This window comes from Sporothrix schenckii, assembly GCF_000961545.1.
Source record: "Sporothrix schenckii 1099-18 chromosome Unknown Cont49, whole genome shotgun sequence".
Classification (NCBI taxonomy): domain Eukaryota; kingdom Fungi; phylum Ascomycota; class Sordariomycetes; order Ophiostomatales; family Ophiostomataceae; genus Sporothrix; species Sporothrix schenckii.
In genome coordinates this window covers 2,818,697-2,835,702 of record NW_015971150.1, presented here as the reverse complement: position 1 = coordinate 2,835,702, position 17,006 = coordinate 2,818,697, and the positions used below count along the sequence as shown (strand labels likewise).

Here is a 17,006-nt window from a genome sequence, read left to right as displayed (position 1 = left end):
ACTTTAATGATCAATGGTCGCAAATCCATCTCGGCGCGAACCATAACAGTTTTCTGATTCGAACCCCTTGTTGGCGGAAATCTAATAATTCTCGTTCTATGTCGTACTTTGTCCCGTCAATCGGACCTGAGACTGTTTCATCTCACCTCGCCGTCATTTTCTCTGCAAGATCCGGGTTCTGATATGTATTCTGTTGGCCAGCGCCGCAGGATCGATGTAACAACTCTCTCAGTTACCACTCAGGTTTTTAATTTTTTGATATGAAAAGTCTCCTTCTAACGAGTCCAATTTCTTACAACCAGTTATTGGACAATGCTCCTGGACCCCAAACTTACTTCAGACTGGCCTAGTGGCCGACATATGAAGAAACCCTCTCTTTGTATCAGTTGTCAATTCGTTTGCATTCATGCGAGTTTGCTCATTCTCATGTCCCTCCTACAACTACGGTCCTGCGATCTGGCAGACTTTTCGGAGCCATTTCTTTTGTCCTCTCCGAACGATTTCCACCCCAACTCAATGTTTCACGTTGCAAGTCTCGATTCGCAATATAATGTCACAAGTCGGCGTACGGTCTGTGACAAACAACCACAACAATTACGACGATGTGGGGTTGCTGGTCGGCCAGTCCACTGTTGAGGCCATACTCGCTGACTCCGAGGTCAAGCGAGAGCTGGCGGAAGATGAGCAATGGCCCATGTATCAAACCGATGTGTCCGTCCTCAGTCTAGACAGATCGGGAGAAGTTGGTTCGCATCCGACGATCCAGCAAGAACAATTCACATGCGACGAGGTGGCAGCCACAGCAAGTGCAGACGACAACGACAGTGCCGGCCTGTTCGTGGAGAGATACGAGTGGGACAGCTAGGACTTGTCCTCCGCGTCCACAAACAAGCCGACCGTGGTACCTGTAACCCCATTAAAGTACGCCACCTTCCCTTCACAATCTACCAGCCCAGCCGCACCATCTCCTGAGCTCAACTGGATAAACCTCAAACTAGTCATCACGTCCGGGTCGCCTTCTGCCGTAACCGCGGCAGTTAACATCTCCAGAGATCTGCTCACACGCTTGGCCCGGAGTCTCCAAGATGTGGCGGACCAGACGCAAGCGGAAGGGGCCTCCTATTGGGCCCGATTTGTCCGCGAACTCTTTTTGGACAATAGCCGCAATTGGTGCCACACAGCACCGTGCCCCGAGGCAGATGCCTTTGTTACATATAATGGATATGGATGGGCTCAAGCTATTGATGCCCAAGTTATCAAAATCGAATTAATACTGCACAACATAACAATGCACGGCCACAAGCTTGAAATTGACTGCGCAGAGCACGAGCGACGCCATGGAGTCTTGCTCCAGCAATACAACGAGGCCCAAGGGAAGTTTCTGAGAGTAAAGACCGAGCTCGATGCGGTCGCAGCCAAGTGTTGGGGTTTTATGCGCGGTGTATCAGACGCTGGGTCAAAGGAACAACCAAAGCTGCAGCAAAAACATAAGGCACGAGGGGCAAAAAACGAGGCGCTCCAGCACGAGGAAGATTCTGTCCAGGTAGGAGCACAATTATGGCGGCACGTGGACCAGTACGACATCCTGACCCAGGACATCGCTGCCCTGCACGCTGCTCTGCAAAGCTGCGCAGACCGAGTAACGCTCCTCAAGCAGCAGAAAAGAGATCTCATGCCACGCAAAGCTGCCATACGCAAAGAGATGGCTGCAGCAGTCTCTCTTCAGCGCGGCCGCAAACGTCTGCTGAACGTACTGCTTGTCTTGGTTTCCGTGACCACATGGGCGACGGCTCTTGCGGTCGCCGGATGCACGGCTGAAGAGTGTCCTGTACAAAAGGCACTTCTGGATCTCCTCAGGACGGCTGACGAAGCTTGGCTGCCATTGAGATGGTGGCCACATGTGACATTGGGGCATTGTTAAGAATTTTCCTTCTTGCTGAAAATGCGGGCTCGTAGGCTGCGATGCCGATGTAGATATTGATTCGCCATTTAACAGATATAATTTGTTTCTTATTATTTCCCTCGAAAAAGTACACTGATGATATGTGGGTCGTTGACATAATTGACGTAAATGCGGCATTTTATTTCTGCCATGAGACACCTATGAAGTACATTTTACCTATGGATGAACCTTTTTGGATGATGACAACCAGTTGACGTAGTTCTCCACGGTAAACTCTGGATCTGTGGGGATCGCCCAGCATGGCATCCGCCGATCACTTGCCTGGATGGGCGTCAGGTCCCCAGCTTCTGGTATGCACCGAGTTCGATGATTTGGTCCGGATTGGGAGCTCTTAACCGCGGATCGAATGAGATAGGTATTTTGGAATATGTCGAGCGTTTTTGATAAATTTGTCCAGGTAAGCTGTGTGTTTTTTGATCTGGGTTTTTTTTTTTTCTTAAAAAAAAAAAAAGAAAGAAAGAAAAAAAAAAGAAAAACTAACAAAATACTTCCAAATGTTCTTCATACCGTTTGACAAACCACCAAGCTTAGGTTCACACGGCACCCGAACAACTAGATGCATCATCATATTGATGTTACCATGTGAATTACCGTCAAAACTCGCATCCCCCTCGTCTTTCCCCGCCGAAAGCGGTAGTCGTACGGTCCCCGAGGGTGCTCCGCGTCCTTCGTCGCCCTAGCACTGCCATTAGTCTCTTGTCTTTAATCAGGCCCGCCTTGGCTTCAACCTGTGATTCCGTGCAAAACAAAGAAGTGAATACCCAGGCGCGGCCTATTTGCATAGCGTCGGGGTCTTTGTTTCAGCAACGGAGGTTGTGCCCGGGCATGCTGAACTTTAGCAAGGGGCATTGCTACCAGTCAAGCGCCTTGTCGTTCCCAGCCTCGACTGGCTTCAGGCTGTTCCATTCGCTTTGCATTTAGTTGTGATTTATACTCTGTATTTCGCAAATGCAACATTGCTGCCAGCATGGACAGTCCCTTCCCCAACCGCGAATGACTGGCGCACCTGCCGACGCACCTGTGACCGGCCATTACAGCGAAGTCACTGCCTGCATCCCGCCATTGTGGTCCAAGACAAGGACCCCCTGTGGATCCCTGTGCCTTCAAAGGAAGGAACGGCTGGCGTGGGCAGATGCAAGAATGAAAGAGCGACTGGAGGCCACTCTATGAACGTGGGCCTGGCCTGTCTTAAACTGGTGTATTACGACATAACGACATAATTACGGTCTGCTTTTTGGGGCCGCAGGAGCCACCGGCGCCTCTGTCGTGCGGTCATCTGACTAACAACACTAGCTCCACAACGGCTCGCTTGTCCTTTACTCTTTCCAGCCGACTGGACACACCGCCGCAGGGCCTGGACCTCTTTTTCAAAAAGACTTCTCTCGACGCTTTTCCCTCTGTATTTTTCTCGCCATCGTTTTTCGTGTCACCAGCTCCCCACCCGGTTTCGTTCTCGTGCCCAAATTCGTGCCCGGCGTGCCAGCCTCTGGGGACACACACAGAAGCGTCACACAGGCGTTCTGTTGCATATACCCTGTAGGACGGTGTATTGCCTCGTCATCCCGGCTGACCAGAGCCAAGACAAAACCAGCGCCAACGACAACCCCAATCGTGGGACCCCAGAAACAAACGCCCAGGCGCACTACGTCCGTTCGGTCACTGTCTCTTTTCGTCCCTCCCGGCTCCCCAAACTACCCAACGGTTTCCAGTCACCGCCGCTGTCGTCTCGTGCCGTTCTATTGCGCCGGGCTTTGGCCTTTTTGCAACCTCCGACTCGACCTGAGTCGGCTTCGATATTTTCCTTGCTCTCTTTTTGTTTTGGCCGTCTCTTTGCTTTTCTTTTGCTTCCTGCATCCTGCATCCTCTCTCGCGCGCTGTGATACCGCCGACCGCCCCAGCTTCCATCCCGGCTCAATGACGCTTTTCTCGTCTACCACCACCTCCTCTTCTTCTTCCACGGCGCCTTCACGACGGCCATGGACCACGAACGAGAACGAGACCGCCTTGTCGCGGCGCTGCGGCTTAAACTAACCCAGCTTGATGCCCGTGTCGTGGCCTACCGCCGCGAGCGTGCTGACGAGTTCCGCCGCTACGCCATCGACCTGCTAACGCATGTTGCTGACGAGGCTGTTGTCGCGGCCGTCGCTGACGCCATTGAAGGCAGCCCCGATGGCGACCTCAAAAGCGCGACCGATGGCAAGGTGGCACAGTCCTACCCGGCGCTCTATGCTGGATTTCTTGACAATGCCGGCGACGATGCCGGCGACCACAACCGCTCCATTCTGGCGCCTCCACCCCTCGCCCGCTCTCTGCCGCGCCGCTCCGCATCACCACCCCCCGTCCTCTACCACACATCCGGCGTGCCCAAGGAGGGCCCGACACGACCACCGACAGGCCCCGCCGAGGCTTCGCCTTCGCTGCGTGCGCATGACGACGACTTCCGAGGCGTCTTCACGCCATCTTTCCTTCCCTTGTTGGACAGCTGGTCCTACGACCGTCGGTCTAGCGATGCGAACACGCAACGTGATCAGACCGAGACTGCCCGTGGCAGCACTGCTGTGGCCGAAGATTCCGCGACTCCGGAGGCCGCAACTGCCAAGGCGGAAGCAGACGACGAGGCTACTGAGGCGACAGCAGCCGGCACCGTTGCGACGGGCGCTGCTGCTGCGGCAATACCACCCCAGCCGTCTACGCCAGTGTCGGAGCCGAAATTAAGGAGTGCGCTGCGCAGAACCTCGAGCTATTCGTCGTCGCGCTCTTCCACGCGCTCAAACACACCCACTTTTAATATGCCCACAAACGCCGACAGCCCGTCGGACACTCGCCACGTGCGATTTTCGTTCAACGGCGAAGAGGTGCTCCCGACGTCGTCACCACCAAGGGACCACGAGCAGGATCTGTCGTGGTTGATGCACGACGACCGGAGTGGCCAAGGCGCGGGGCATTCAATGAGTGTATATGACTACAGTCGCCATTACCAAAATGCAGCGGCCGGTTCAAACGCGTTTTCAAGTGGACTGGGCTCTGCGCATGGGAGTTTGGGGTTGGGCGCGACAGCCCTGTCAACGCCCCTGTCTCATTCGTCGCTACCTGGAAACGAGGCTGAGACAGGAGCCGCTGGACCAGCTTTTGAATCGGCATCCTCTTCAGCGCTGTCAGCAGGTGACCAAACAACGCCACCTTCCCAAGGATTTGGCGCGCAATCAGAAAACGAGTCACACCCAGGTGACAACGCTTCTTCTTATTCTTCTGTTTCGTCCCCATTTTCCTCTTCTTCCACTTCCCACCAACCACCGACTTCGCCGCCACAACCACGTCGCCGCCACAGCCAGATCCTTGATGACGACGAAGAAGAGTTTGTGCCGCTGTCGCGCAAGGTGTCTTCCTCTGACCGCCTGCGCGCTCTCTCCAAAATGTCCCTCGAAGACCCGGCCAGCTGGACCGTCGTTGATCCGCAGGCGGATGCCGCTGCGGCTGAGGCTGCCGCGGCCGCGGCTGCCGCCGGCAGTAACTCGGCGGGCAGCAGTGCGCACGCATCCGACGCCGAACTCTCTGCGGCCACCGAAGCCAACCGCACTCTAGCGTACCGACCGGCGGAATTACAGCGCGAACAAGCGCCGTCACCACCGACAGTGGAACAGCGCGAGTACGCCCCAAGCTCCAGCTATGGCAATGGCGCTGGTGCCCACAACAGGTACAACAGCTACAACGGCTACAACAGCGAGTCCAGCAGCGACGGCGACGATGGATTTATCGCTATGCGCGCGTCGCGCGGAAAGACGGCGCGGCCGCTCGCTCCGGCCGCGTCGACAGCACCAGCATCGACTACGACAGCCAATGGCACGGCACCGGAGAGTAGTCGCGGCAACAGTACTCGTCCGAGGCATAGCACGTCGCCGAACGAGGCCGTTCAAGTCACGTACGCTGCTCCCAACGGTGCTAGTCGTAAAAACGCGGTTGCTGCAGAAGACGACGACTTTTTTGGCTTCGAACCGGACGACGTGAACGGCGAAGACGACGACGGTGCTGTAGGCTATCCACTGGCTCGCGTGACGGACGTCAACACCCGCTTTGGCGAGGAGGAGGAAGACGAGGATGCGGAAGACGAGCGTGCGGAAGACGAGGAGGCCAACGATGATGGCACCGTGGAGCACCAAGGTGACGATGCGCCCGTTGTTAACGACAAGGATCTCGTCCAAGCAGAAAAAACTGCGCTTGGCATCGGCACCGACGGCCTCGACTCCAACCATCTCGCCTTCAACCGGTCCAAGCCGATCGCTAACCGCGACGGTGGGGATGGCGAGTCCGCACTCGCGTCGTCCCTGTCGGCAGCCCGGCGGAATGGCCAGCTGGACGGCGAATCGGGACCAGAGCCGCCGTCATCCCCAGGCCCTGCGCCCATCTCCGTTGGATCGTATCGCGGCAAGCCCATCGACCTTTTCAATGTCGTCAAGGATCCCCGCGTCCTGCAACAGGCTGCCCAAATGGGTGCCCTCAACTCCATTTACGGCAGCATCCACGACCACGAGCCTCATGCACCCGCTAACATGGCCGAGTTCTCGAGCCTGAGCGGCCGCGAGCAGCTCAACCTCTTGTCCGGTACACCGCGCAGCCTGACGGAGCGCATGATTATGGACGACACGCGTGCCATTTTCTCGCCGCCCAAGCGTTGAGCTTCAGCCTCTGCACTCTCCTAATACCACCGTTGATGTCGTCTCACCCTGTATCCATTTTCTGTTCTATTCCCTAGCTATTTTTTGTGTCATATATTTCTCTATATATAATATGGTCGGGGAGTGATTGTCGCTGGGAATTCGAGGTCAATATAAGGTGGTCATTGGTATTGGTTATCGGTCATCAAGGCAGTTTTAATCCATTCTAGATATCATGTTTCTTGCATTTTTATCTTGTTTCATCATTGATCTTCTGCTGTGCTTTCATATCCTTCTACTTTATGTCCATCCGCACCTTCCTTGTTTTTTTTTTGCCATATTCTTTCCTCGTTACGATCGTTTAGCTTAGAGGAGAGAACAAGCAAGAGCAGAAATAGAGGCGACCAAGAATACAACGGCCAGAGGGAGAGTAAGCTCTGATGGTGTTTTCAAGTACGATTAAACCCCGTACCACGTTGGTAGTGATCAGGCCGCTGAGTTCTTTTGTATTTTGAACGTCTTATGTGTAAGATGCCTTTTTGCTGTTTGTCACTATGACTAGCAAGTCTTTCAGATGCCACATTTGCTCCTTCCCTGCGGCCTGTATTTGTAGTGTATTTTGATGGTGTGCAGTGTGTGGGCCCAGACGCAAGTATGAGTCAAACGACAACCGAATAGGGAAGTCGCGATCCGACGCCTTGTCCCGCCCTGCATTCCATGCTGAGTATTTTAACTGACTCCCACCCCACTAGGCAGCACCAGGTTAAGTGGAGATTTGCCGCCTGCCGCCCTGTCTCTTTCCCTTGTCTCCATGCACAAGCACCTGTACCACAGCAAGGGCTGCGATTCGCCCAAGCGATAGTCCGCGCTAAAGCACTGGCAGAGGCCAGACGAGGCAAGAAGCCCTTGATGGCCCTTGTCCCTCCCTTCACCAGCGCGCATACCAATCAGATTTATCCCTCCCTTGGTCGGTCGTGCCTTCCCGCCTCAACTGACTATTACTGGTGCCAGTTTAACCGCCACCACTTTACAACGCCTTCCTCCACAGCTCCAAAGCACATCGTCTTCTTTCCTTTCCACTCGACTATTAGGTCGCTTCTCCTGCCATTTCGCCTTTATTGCAGAGCATTGCATCGCCTCGACTCTTTCTTCTCCTTTCTCTTTCCCCCTTCCTTTCTTCTCCGTTCCATACCGCACCCACCAACATCACTACTTTACAACCATTCGTTCTGGTCGAGGCCTCTCGTATCGTCGATATCGGCCAACGCTCGTCTCTCGGTAGTCTCAACGTCGCTCTTTACGCTGGCGACGCCAACCCGACCAACGCCGGACGCCGACGAATCCCACCTCGCCGCCCTCGTCGAGAGTGTTTCGCCTGGTGACGTTCTTTTTGATCCGAGCCGCACAACGACCACCATTGTAACATCCATCCCCTCATCGACGACCACATCTCCTGTTGGAGGTGCTGCCACGTACGGATCAGACCGGTACCGTGACGAAGACGACGACGACGACATCTCGGACGACGACGACATTGTGGGCTCAACTAGCAGCTACCTTGCAAACGTATACCGCAAACCCGCCGTCCCTCAGACCAGCACCTTTGGCCTTCCCAGCCAACCCCCTGCAGTGCCCCATTTTCGCACATATCCGACCGCCACCGGAGTGGAAGAATACACAGCCGAAGCAAACTACGTCAAGATGGATGGCAAACGCCAACTGAACTCGTTCCAGCAGCTGGAGAAGCTGGGCGAAGGTACCTATGCTACAGTATGTTCTCTCTTGGCTGTGTTTTTCATTGCTATATCGGCTTGCGACCTAACCCCTCGCCTTCCAGGTCTTTAAAGGTCGAAACCGCCATACCGGCGAGTTTGTCGCGCTCAAGGAAATACATCTCGACTCCGAGGAGGGAACGCCGTCGACTGCTATCCGCGAGATTTCGCTCATGAAGGAGCTGAAGCACGAGAACATTGTTGCGCTGCACGATGTCATTCACACCGAGAGCAAGCTGATGCTTGTGTTCGAGTACATGGACGGTGACTTGAAAAAGTACATGGACACCAACGGCGAGCGCGGTGCCCTGAAGCCGATGCTTATCAAGTCCTTCATGTACCAACTACTCAAGGGCATCGACTTCTGCCACCAGAACCGTGTCCTCCACCGCGACCTGAAGCCCCAGAACTTGCTCATCAACGGCAAGGGCCAGCTGAAGCTTGGCGACTTCGGTCTCGCCCGCGCCTTTGGCATCCCTGTCAACACCTTCTCGAACGAGGTCGTCACCCTCTGGTACCGCGCGCCCGATGTCCTGCTGGGCAGCCGCACGTACAACACGAGCATTGACATTTGGTCCGTGGGCTGCATCATGGCCGAGATGTATACCGGCCGCCCACTGTTCCCGGGTACCACCAACGAAGACCAGATGCTGCGCATCTTCCGAATCATGGGAACACCCACCGAGCACAACTGGCCCGGCATCAGCCAGTTCCCCGAGTACAAGGCCACTGCGCCGCGCTATGCCACGCAGGACTTGCGCCAGATCCTCCCGCAGATTGATGCTACGGGTATCGATCTGCTGCAGCGTCTGCTGCAGCTGCGTCCCGAGCTCCGCATCAGCGCACATGACGCTCTCCAGCACCCTTGGTTCCACGATATCCTGCAGCACCAGCACAGCCAGCAAGCCGCCGTACAGCAGCAGCAGCAGCAGCAGGTCGCTGCCACCGCTCAACAGGCTGCCGCGTTGCAGGGCCAAGGGCGCAGCGCGTTCCAGCCTGCGGCTGTTGCGGCGCAAGGCGGGTACGAGGGATATTAGAGTGACCTCTCAAATTATAAAAAGGCGATGATTGGCATCCCAACTGCGTTGCCTCATCTGACAGCAGCACTCGACCCCAAAACCCTGGGCTACAAGGTGCATAATGCTAGGTTGTTTCCAAAGATACGACAACAACAAGCCGGCGTATTACAATTTAGCCAGGACACTCTGACAACGTTATTGCACCATGGCCACCCACAACTTCCTAACCCATCTTACGGCTATGACAACCGACACGGCTCTGTTCCACCTACATCATATTACAATAATAGCTTTGCGGAAAGCGCTACTTTTCCCAGAATGCAACAGCCGGCGTGTCCCACCCATATAGAACATCAAGCAACATTTTTACATCCAGGAGGCACCATGCCTCAGCAAGCTGCCCACCATTTCCAACCATCGGCTTAGTCAGCCTTTCAGCAACCCAGACGTCAACATCATCATGGTCAAGAAAAGAACGATCGACACGCGAAGGGCCTACGAAACAGATATCATTACAGCAACTGGCCAAACAACATTGGGAGAGAATCGCTCCAGGCGAATTCACGAAGCCGTCCAAGAAACATGCCAGTGAACCTCCAGGTCTCACAACCATCTGCGGATCAACAGGAATCCCGACCATTGGGCCAATCTAGCTCCACGAGTGCGGTAGCCTCTTACCACCGTTCACAAAGGCAAGGCACAGCATCCGAAGCACAAGTGGCCGCCTATCGCACTTACACCCTGGGAGTACCCACTGAAGTTTTACTGGCCTGGCCTTTCGACACACCTCCGCATCCCCAGCAACACGCTGCCTCGGCCTCGAGGTCGGGATCGTTTCCTCCGACAAATGCCAGCACCTCTGGCTTCGCAACTCTCCCGCTTCGCCCGAAACACTCTTCCTCAAAGCTTAATCCTAAAGCAAAACCGTTCACGTTCAAGAGAAAGCCATGACACCTGGTCGTTTGCCCCCGCCTGCAGAGTTCGCCAATATTCCTCGGAAGATAACCCCAATATTTACGTTTGTCGTTGCTTTTAAAGTTTTGCCGTTCGTGCTTGTGCGTACGGAGTCCTATTTTCTACTGTGCCAGCATTCGTTTGTTTATATTTACTGTTTTTGTGTATGAAGAGGTGTGGGATACAATCGAGGTGGCATGTTTAATAGACGGCACGAATGGGGTTTATGTCAAACATGACGGATACCATGCATCTCTAGTTCTTGTCTCTCTCTTTTTTGTTTTCTTTCTGTTTTCCACTATATTTGTACCTTGATAGATCCATCAATTAAAAGCGTACCATCGGCAACAAAACGTCTATTCAACGGACTGACTGACATGTACAAGCTGTATTGGGCAAGCTTTTTTTTGCAAATTGATGTATTTCTTACTTTTGTTGGTAACTCTCGTGTCGTTTTGGTCTAAAATATTGATATCAAACTCCGTTTTGCACATTGGTATGACTTTTGCCAAGTCCTCCGTGAAAATGGCCTACTCAACCATACTATTTTCCTTATACCGGGCCCTCGCCACCGGGAACCAGCTATATTCATAGTTAGATTGGATGCCATCTCCATGTCTTGTAAAACATGAGCCTTCAACGGCTGCCAAGGTCGACGTACCATGCATATGTTGTTGCCGTTTAGCAGGATCTTAGCCAGCTTCGTCTGCTCGCCCGAGTAGTCACTAAATAAGGTGTGTCAGAAGGTGAGTAACGATTGAAGCAAATCAGCGCCTTCTTCCGTCATAGACGTACAATTCTGTTACGTCCTCGAGGACCATGTCTAGAGTTGCGTGGTTAGCTTGACGGGCCAGCCTTCGACACAAACACACCTGGCAAGAATAGCACAGTATACTTACTGACGTAGTCGTCAAAACCGACAAGCGTGCCGCTGAATTCTGTAGGAAAGTGTCAGTCTGCTATAGCTTCGTGTCGCATCTGTATGAGAATAGAACCTACCGCGCTCGCCCTTCATGACGACCCATATCCGCGAGCCGACGCACTTGTCGATGAGTTCTGTGATATGTTAGCTGCCAGTCTATACGAATCAGTGCGCGCCGTACACCCGCGCTCGCGTTGTTGCTGTCCTGAGAAAAGGGAGGGAGATGAGATGAGATGACGGACCGAGAGGGAGGAGTTGCGACGCCATGGTTGCGGCAGTCTGTGTTCGTAAAGGAGAGCGTGCGATGCTGCGAGTATATGTATCTCAAAAAGAAGAAGCAGGATACTTATTATTACGCGGGCGTGTACGAATCGTCGTCGGCGTCCGTTTTGCGCTGTGGTTTGATGAAGCTCTGGTTCCAACGATCGATGTCGCTGTCGCGCCTGCCAAAACTGCCCCTCTGTCCAATCGCGCGCCGCTCACTCACCGCAAAAAAGTGGGCCGCAAACTGGCTCGTGGGCTTGCCTCACAAAGCGGCAGCGACGAAGGGCTTCACAAAAACATGAAAACGAGACAGAATGCACGAAACAACTAAATTGTCGTCCTTGTAGTGCCAAAAAAAAAAATTCGAGAATGACATGAAACAAATTCTTTGACGGTTGCCAGCCATTCCCGACCGTTGGCAAAAATGGAAAAAAGAGCCAAAAAATAAAATATTCAGAGGACCTGAGGGTGATCGAAACCCTGACCTAGGGATCTGCAATCCCTCGCTCTACCACTGAGCTACACGTCCATGAACAAATGATTTTTGTTGGAGGTCATGATTACTATCGGACTTTATAATGGCAGGTGCTAGGGCATTGCCACCAACAGCCAATCTAGGGGCTTTCGAGAATAGAATAGGCAGGAGCTGCTTGCAGCGCCAACCTCACACGCTTGTCACTTGTGTTTGGTGTATGTCTGTGCATTGTTTTGAATACACTTCTTTCGTATTTGCTTTCGTGTTTAGAAACATGTGCAATTTTCCATTTTGCTGCTATATAAGTACCTTCTGGTGTTCTTTGCCCATTATCCGTGGCTGCCTTCACAACGGATCGCTCCTACCCTGTCAAGTCGGCTGCGTGAGCTTTCCCCACACACACTTATTGCCAACCAGCCTCCTGGCAACAACACATCTCCCGCCATGCAACTCTTCCACTGAAACGCACAACACTCCGAGACTCCATCACACCATTTCGGTACCTCGACTGCCTAGATCTGCATTGTCCTCCCTGGTTGCTGGAAAACAGTCGTACTCTCGAGCATGCAGCAGCTAGTCACTTGCTGTCCGTACTTCAATCCCACCGCCATCTGTGGAGCTGCCTCCGGCGGGATATAAGATCTACTCTCGCACTCCCTCTGGACTCTCGTCGACTCACTTCCCATCCGCCCAGTCTCGTTTCTCTCCCCATATCTCCGTCTCACTCCCCATGGGCAAGCATGGCACCGTGATCTTGCGACGCGTCGACAAGCCGGTTCCCAAGACAGTTGCGCCAACTTCGAGCCGCGTTCTGTCTCTCTCTACGCGACAGTTGCCCCCGGCCCTGACGATGGGCTCGCCAAGTACGCCCAATAAAGGCGCAGCGCCGATGCCGCCCAATTGGAGCTTATGGCGGCCCGACAACGGCATCGTTTTCGGCGCTTCGAATGGCGTATCGACCGTGGTGACGGCCTCGGGGACGGCTACAACTGCAGCTGCAACGGCAACAGTGACTGCGACCGCTCCTGTGTCGGCAACAACTCAGACACAGACCAAGTCGTCCGCCGCAGCCACAGCTTCGGTTTCGACAACACCTCGTAAGCTTGTACCTCGAGTGGCCGCATCACCGCTTGCGCAGCAGTCACCACGGCGAGCGGTTGCTTTTGCGCAGCAGGCCACGACCCATTTTGTACATACGACCATGCCGATACGGTTTAGCCCCAAGCAGGTGATACACAGCATGGCGCAAAGGGCAGACGTGTTTGAGGATAAGCTTAGTAGGGAGACTATCGGCGACACAAAAAACGGGACCAAAACAAAAGAACAAACGGGGGCAAGGGAGACAGTAACGACCGAGACTGAAAAGGCAGCAGAGGCAGCAGAAGCAACAGAAGCAACAGAAGCAGATGCAGCACCAGAAACGTCACCGGAAACAAATTTAGACTACAAGATCCCCGACGACCTGTTTCGCGCTGCCCGCGATGCACCAGAAGGCAGTCCAGAGTCCTACTGGTCGTACGCGCTGTATCGAAATATTCAGACCGATAAGAAGGCCGACGACAAAGACGACAACAGTGACGATGCTGCCACCAACCCAGCCAAAAAAAGTCCCACAACCGTGAAGGTGCATTATTGCAAGAGCAAGCTCACAACAGAGCGTGTGTGTCAAGAGTACTTTTTAGACGAGCCCCTTCTGGGCTTCGATCTCGAGTGGATGCCAAACGCTACGCGGTGGGATAGCGCCCGCCGTAACGTGTGCCTCGTGCAGCTCGCCAGTCCCAGTCGCATCGGTCTTTTTCACCTGTCGCTGTACCCAGCCAAGGACGACCTAATGGCGCCTACGCTGCGCCGCATCCTCGAGGACGCAAGCTCCATCAAGGCAGGCGTCTGTATCCGGGGCGACGCGACACGCATGCGCAAGTTTTTGAATGTTGACATGCGCGGCGTCATGGAGCTCAGCCACCTGCATAAGCTCGTTACGTACTCGAAATCGGGGGAGACCAGTCTCATCAACAAGAAACTGGTCTCGCTGTCATTTCAAGTGCAACAGCATCTGCGCCTGCCCATGTTTAAGGGCCAGGACGTGCGGGCCAGCGACTGGTCTAAACCGCTGCAGATGGACCAGATTATCTGTAAGTCGACGAAAACACACACATTTCTTATATTCCGTTGTTTCCTATCCTAACAATTTAGACTCCGCTTCCGATGCATATGCAGCAGTTCAAATTTTCTCCGTCTTGGAAATGCAGAGAGAGAGTCTCGACCCGAAGCCACCACGGCCGGCCTTTGCTGAACTGAACCTGCCGATTAAGCTCGCCGGTGGCGTTGTGGCCTCACCGGCTGCGGCTGAAGAGACAAGCGAAGAAGCGGCTGACGACCTGGCCGAAGAGCCGGCCGTAGATGGCGACGTTGGCGTATCGCCGGCACAGTTATCACCCGAATATTTGGACAAGGCCAAAACGACGATTGAGTTCGAGGCCGAGGAAGACAAGCCGGCAAGTCCTGCCACACCAGGCAAGACCCGGACCGCAAGTGCATCTTCGTCGTCGGATACACCAAAGACCCTCAAGACTCCCAAGGCTCCTGGGATGCCCAAAAGCCCGGCGACGCCATCCAAGCCCAAGGACGCGCGCATCGTCGCAGCTGAAGAGTGGATCGATCGTTATCGTGCCACGGCCTGCAGCAACGGGCGAACTGTGCGCGCGCGGCCGGCATCGCTGCGTGCCTACCATCTGTGGTACGGTAACAACGAACTGGATCCCGTGACGCTGGCTGCCCTGCTGCGCGACCCGCCGTTGCAGACCAATACCGTCGTCTCCTATATCCTCGACGCCGTGCAGCTCGAGTCGCTGCCGTACGTCAAGACACGATTACGGGATGAGCTACTGGAACACATGCCGCGCGACTTTCTGATGAAGAAGTATTCGGGCCTTGCACGCTCCAGCGGTTACACAGCCAGTCCCGCCAGCGCCTCAGCTTCGACCGGCTTCCGAAAAATGTGATACATATACCCAATTTATGGCAAACGTCGCATAAGAAATAAGAGGCATATTTATTTTCAAAAAAAATCTATGATCAAAACTCCTAAACAGCAATGAATATGAAAACTCCCAATTTTGCAGATGAAGAAACCATGCACAGATACAAAACAAATAACTTTTGCCCCATATCATCTTACTACGCCACAACGTCGCGTCCCCGGTTGACCTGCACCCGCTTGTCTTCGCCACCGCTGACAATGCCCCAGGTCTTATCCCAGGCAACGTCAAAGACCTTGACACCCTCGCCGGCCAGCGGCCGCCGTTTGCCCTCGCGGCCCTCACGATCGATGACGTAGACAGCCTCGCTGACGGACGTGAGATTGGATGTGCCGGCGCTCTCGCCATTGCTCGGCGCTGCGGCCGCGTCGTCGTCGACAGCCTTGCGGCTGCTCCGCAGATCCCAGACGCGGCACGTGCCGTCGTGCGACGCGGACACCAGTGAGTACTCGTTGTCCGGTGCCGCTGCCAGTGCCACTACCTTGTTCACGTGCCCTCGCAGCGTCATTACAGCCGTCGTGGCCACAGATGCGCGCGGGTCCACGAGCACAACGTTGCGCGCCGCATTACCAGCAGCCAGAAGGCGGCCGCTGCCGCTGCCGCCCGACGAGGACTTGGAGCCTACGGCACACAGAGACAGCAGTGCGTGCGACGTGGCCACAGTGCTGACCACCTGGCCCGTCGTTAAGTCAAGCGTGCACAGTGCATGGTCCTGGCCGGCCGAGTAGGCGACAGTGCGGTCACGCGGGTCAAAGATGGCGGCCGTGGCAGCGGCGTTCTTATGCGCCTGGATCAGCGTCAGGGCGCCGCGGCGAGGGACGTCCGAGGTCGCACCCGACGCCGATGAGATCTTGCGCTTCTTGTTGGTGGCAGCCGCCGCGCTGCCGGCACCGGGCAGTAGCGACTCGGGGGCCGCAGGGGCAGACGACTTGGAAATGGACCACAGACCGACGCCGCCGTCCACGGACGCAGAAAGCACGCGCTTGGATGCGGCGTCGACGGCGAGCGAATCGACGCTGCCCTTGTGACCGTACAGCTCGAGAAGCGGCTTGAGCAGCGCAGGGGCTGCAGAAGACGAGACACCGCCGTCGTCCGCCATCACGGCATCCTCACCGCCCTCGTTGTCGTCCGCCGCGCTGTACTTCCAGATGCGAACCGTCCGATCTAGGCCCGCCGAGGCAATGTGCGTCGCCGTGACGAAGCGTGCTGCCTTGACACCCGCCGTGTGGCCGCCCTGTGCGGCACCGGTCGACGTCGTTGTTACCTGGCCGGCGGCATTCCACAGCCGCAGCAGGCCGTCGTAGGAGCCCGACAGCAGCCGGCCAGAGGCGCCAGCGACCGACGGCGAAACGTCCACAGAGCTGACCCAGTCGTCGTGCTCAAAGCTCGCCTCGAACACGGGCGGCACCAGACTGCGCACATACTGCAGAGTCACCGTCGTCTCGGACGAGATTCCATTGTCGCGCAGGTATTCCTCGAGCGTCGTGCGGAGGTAGGCGCCGTCCACGAGAAAGTCAAAAGGGACGGGCCGGTCGGTCGCCAGCATAGACTCGGAGTTGAGGATGCGCGAGAGGCCATAACGGCGGATGTCGGCGGGCACAATCAGCGGGCGCTTGGACTCGGGCAGCTGTAGGTCGGCATCCTGCTCGGTGGTCGTAAAAAAGACCTTGACCTGCGCCGAGGCGTCCTCGTCGGCCCGGTCGAACGCGGCTGCCATTTGGGGTGTGGGTGTGAAGCCGGCTTGGACGAAAACGAAGGTGTGTAAAGAGTGGTCAATTGGGCGGGAGAGGACGTGGTTGGGTCGGTGACTGGACGTGGTCAGAGTTGGCGCTGGCGGTGATGCTGAAACCGGGCGTTGTTTGACGAACGATAATTTTGCGTTTCTCTTGTTTGGCAGGAACTTTTTTTTCTTATCTTATCGGGCACTTTTTTTGGTCTTTTGGCGCC

The 17,006-nt window shown here is 55.1% G+C and overlaps 7 protein-coding genes and 1 non-coding gene across 8 annotated transcripts; 5 read left to right on the top strand and 3 right to left on the bottom strand.

The window, feature by feature from the left end:
- Positions 1-550: 550 nt before the first annotated feature.
- Positions 551-1,921, top strand: SPSK_05287 (uncharacterized protein; the record flags this gene model as incomplete). Its single annotated transcript, XM_016732037.1, has 2 exons — positions 551-834; positions 952-1,921. 2 exons carry the CDS (start codon positions 551-553, stop codon positions 1,919-1,921), a joined length of 1,254 nt encoding a protein of 417 aa, XP_016583434.1.
- A 2,018-nt stretch (positions 1,922-3,939) lies between these two features.
- SPSK_04946 (uncharacterized protein) lies at positions 3,940-6,636 on the top strand (the record flags this gene model as incomplete). The annotated part of the gene is made up of 1 exon (XM_016731705.1): positions 3,940-6,636. The coding sequence occupies one exon, from the start codon at positions 3,940-3,942 to the stop codon at positions 6,634-6,636; it is 2,697 nt and encodes an 898-aa protein (XP_016583433.1).
- Positions 6,637-7,332: 696 nt separating this feature from the next.
- Positions 7,333-9,424, top strand: SPSK_05063 (uncharacterized protein; the record flags this gene model as incomplete). Its single annotated transcript, XM_016731816.1, has 2 exons — positions 7,333-8,385; positions 8,453-9,424. The coding sequence occupies 2 exons, from the start codon at positions 7,333-7,335 to the stop codon at positions 9,422-9,424; spliced, it is 2,025 nt and encodes a 674-aa protein (XP_016583432.1).
- Positions 9,425-9,988: 564 nt separating this feature from the next.
- Positions 9,989-10,357, top strand: SPSK_05694 (uncharacterized protein; the record flags this gene model as incomplete). Its single annotated transcript, XM_016732435.1, has 1 exon — positions 9,989-10,357. The coding sequence occupies one exon, from the start codon at positions 9,989-9,991 to the stop codon at positions 10,355-10,357; it is 369 nt and encodes a 122-aa protein (XP_016583431.1).
- A 555-nt stretch (positions 10,358-10,912) lies between these two features.
- SPSK_05581 (U6 snRNA-associated Sm-like protein LSm5) lies at positions 10,913-11,549 on the bottom strand (the record flags this gene model as incomplete). The annotated part of the gene is made up of 6 exons (XM_016732324.1): positions 10,913-10,942; positions 11,022-11,085; positions 11,156-11,183; positions 11,233-11,298; positions 11,360-11,416; positions 11,525-11,549. 6 exons carry the CDS (start codon positions 11,547-11,549, stop codon positions 10,913-10,915), a joined length of 270 nt encoding a protein of 89 aa, XP_016583430.1.
- A 454-nt stretch (positions 11,550-12,003) lies between these two features.
- SPSK_11300 lies at positions 12,004-12,075 on the bottom strand. The gene has a single exon. It is a non-coding gene; the product is annotated as a tRNA-Cys (tRNA).
- A 676-nt stretch (positions 12,076-12,751) lies between these two features.
- On the top strand, positions 12,752-15,023 carry SPSK_05016 (3 -5 exonuclease helicase; the record flags this gene model as incomplete). Its single annotated transcript, XM_016731770.1, has 2 exons — positions 12,752-14,153; positions 14,215-15,023. The coding sequence occupies 2 exons, from the start codon at positions 12,752-12,754 to the stop codon at positions 15,021-15,023; spliced, it is 2,211 nt and encodes a 736-aa protein (XP_016583429.1).
- Positions 15,024-15,198: 175 nt separating this feature from the next.
- Positions 15,199-16,776, bottom strand: SPSK_05211 (ribosome biogenesis protein YTM1; the record flags this gene model as incomplete). Its single annotated transcript, XM_016731961.1, has 1 exon — positions 15,199-16,776. One exon carries the CDS (start codon positions 16,774-16,776, stop codon positions 15,199-15,201), a length of 1,578 nt encoding a protein of 525 aa, XP_016583428.1.
- Between the last annotated feature and the right edge of the window lie 230 nt (positions 16,777-17,006).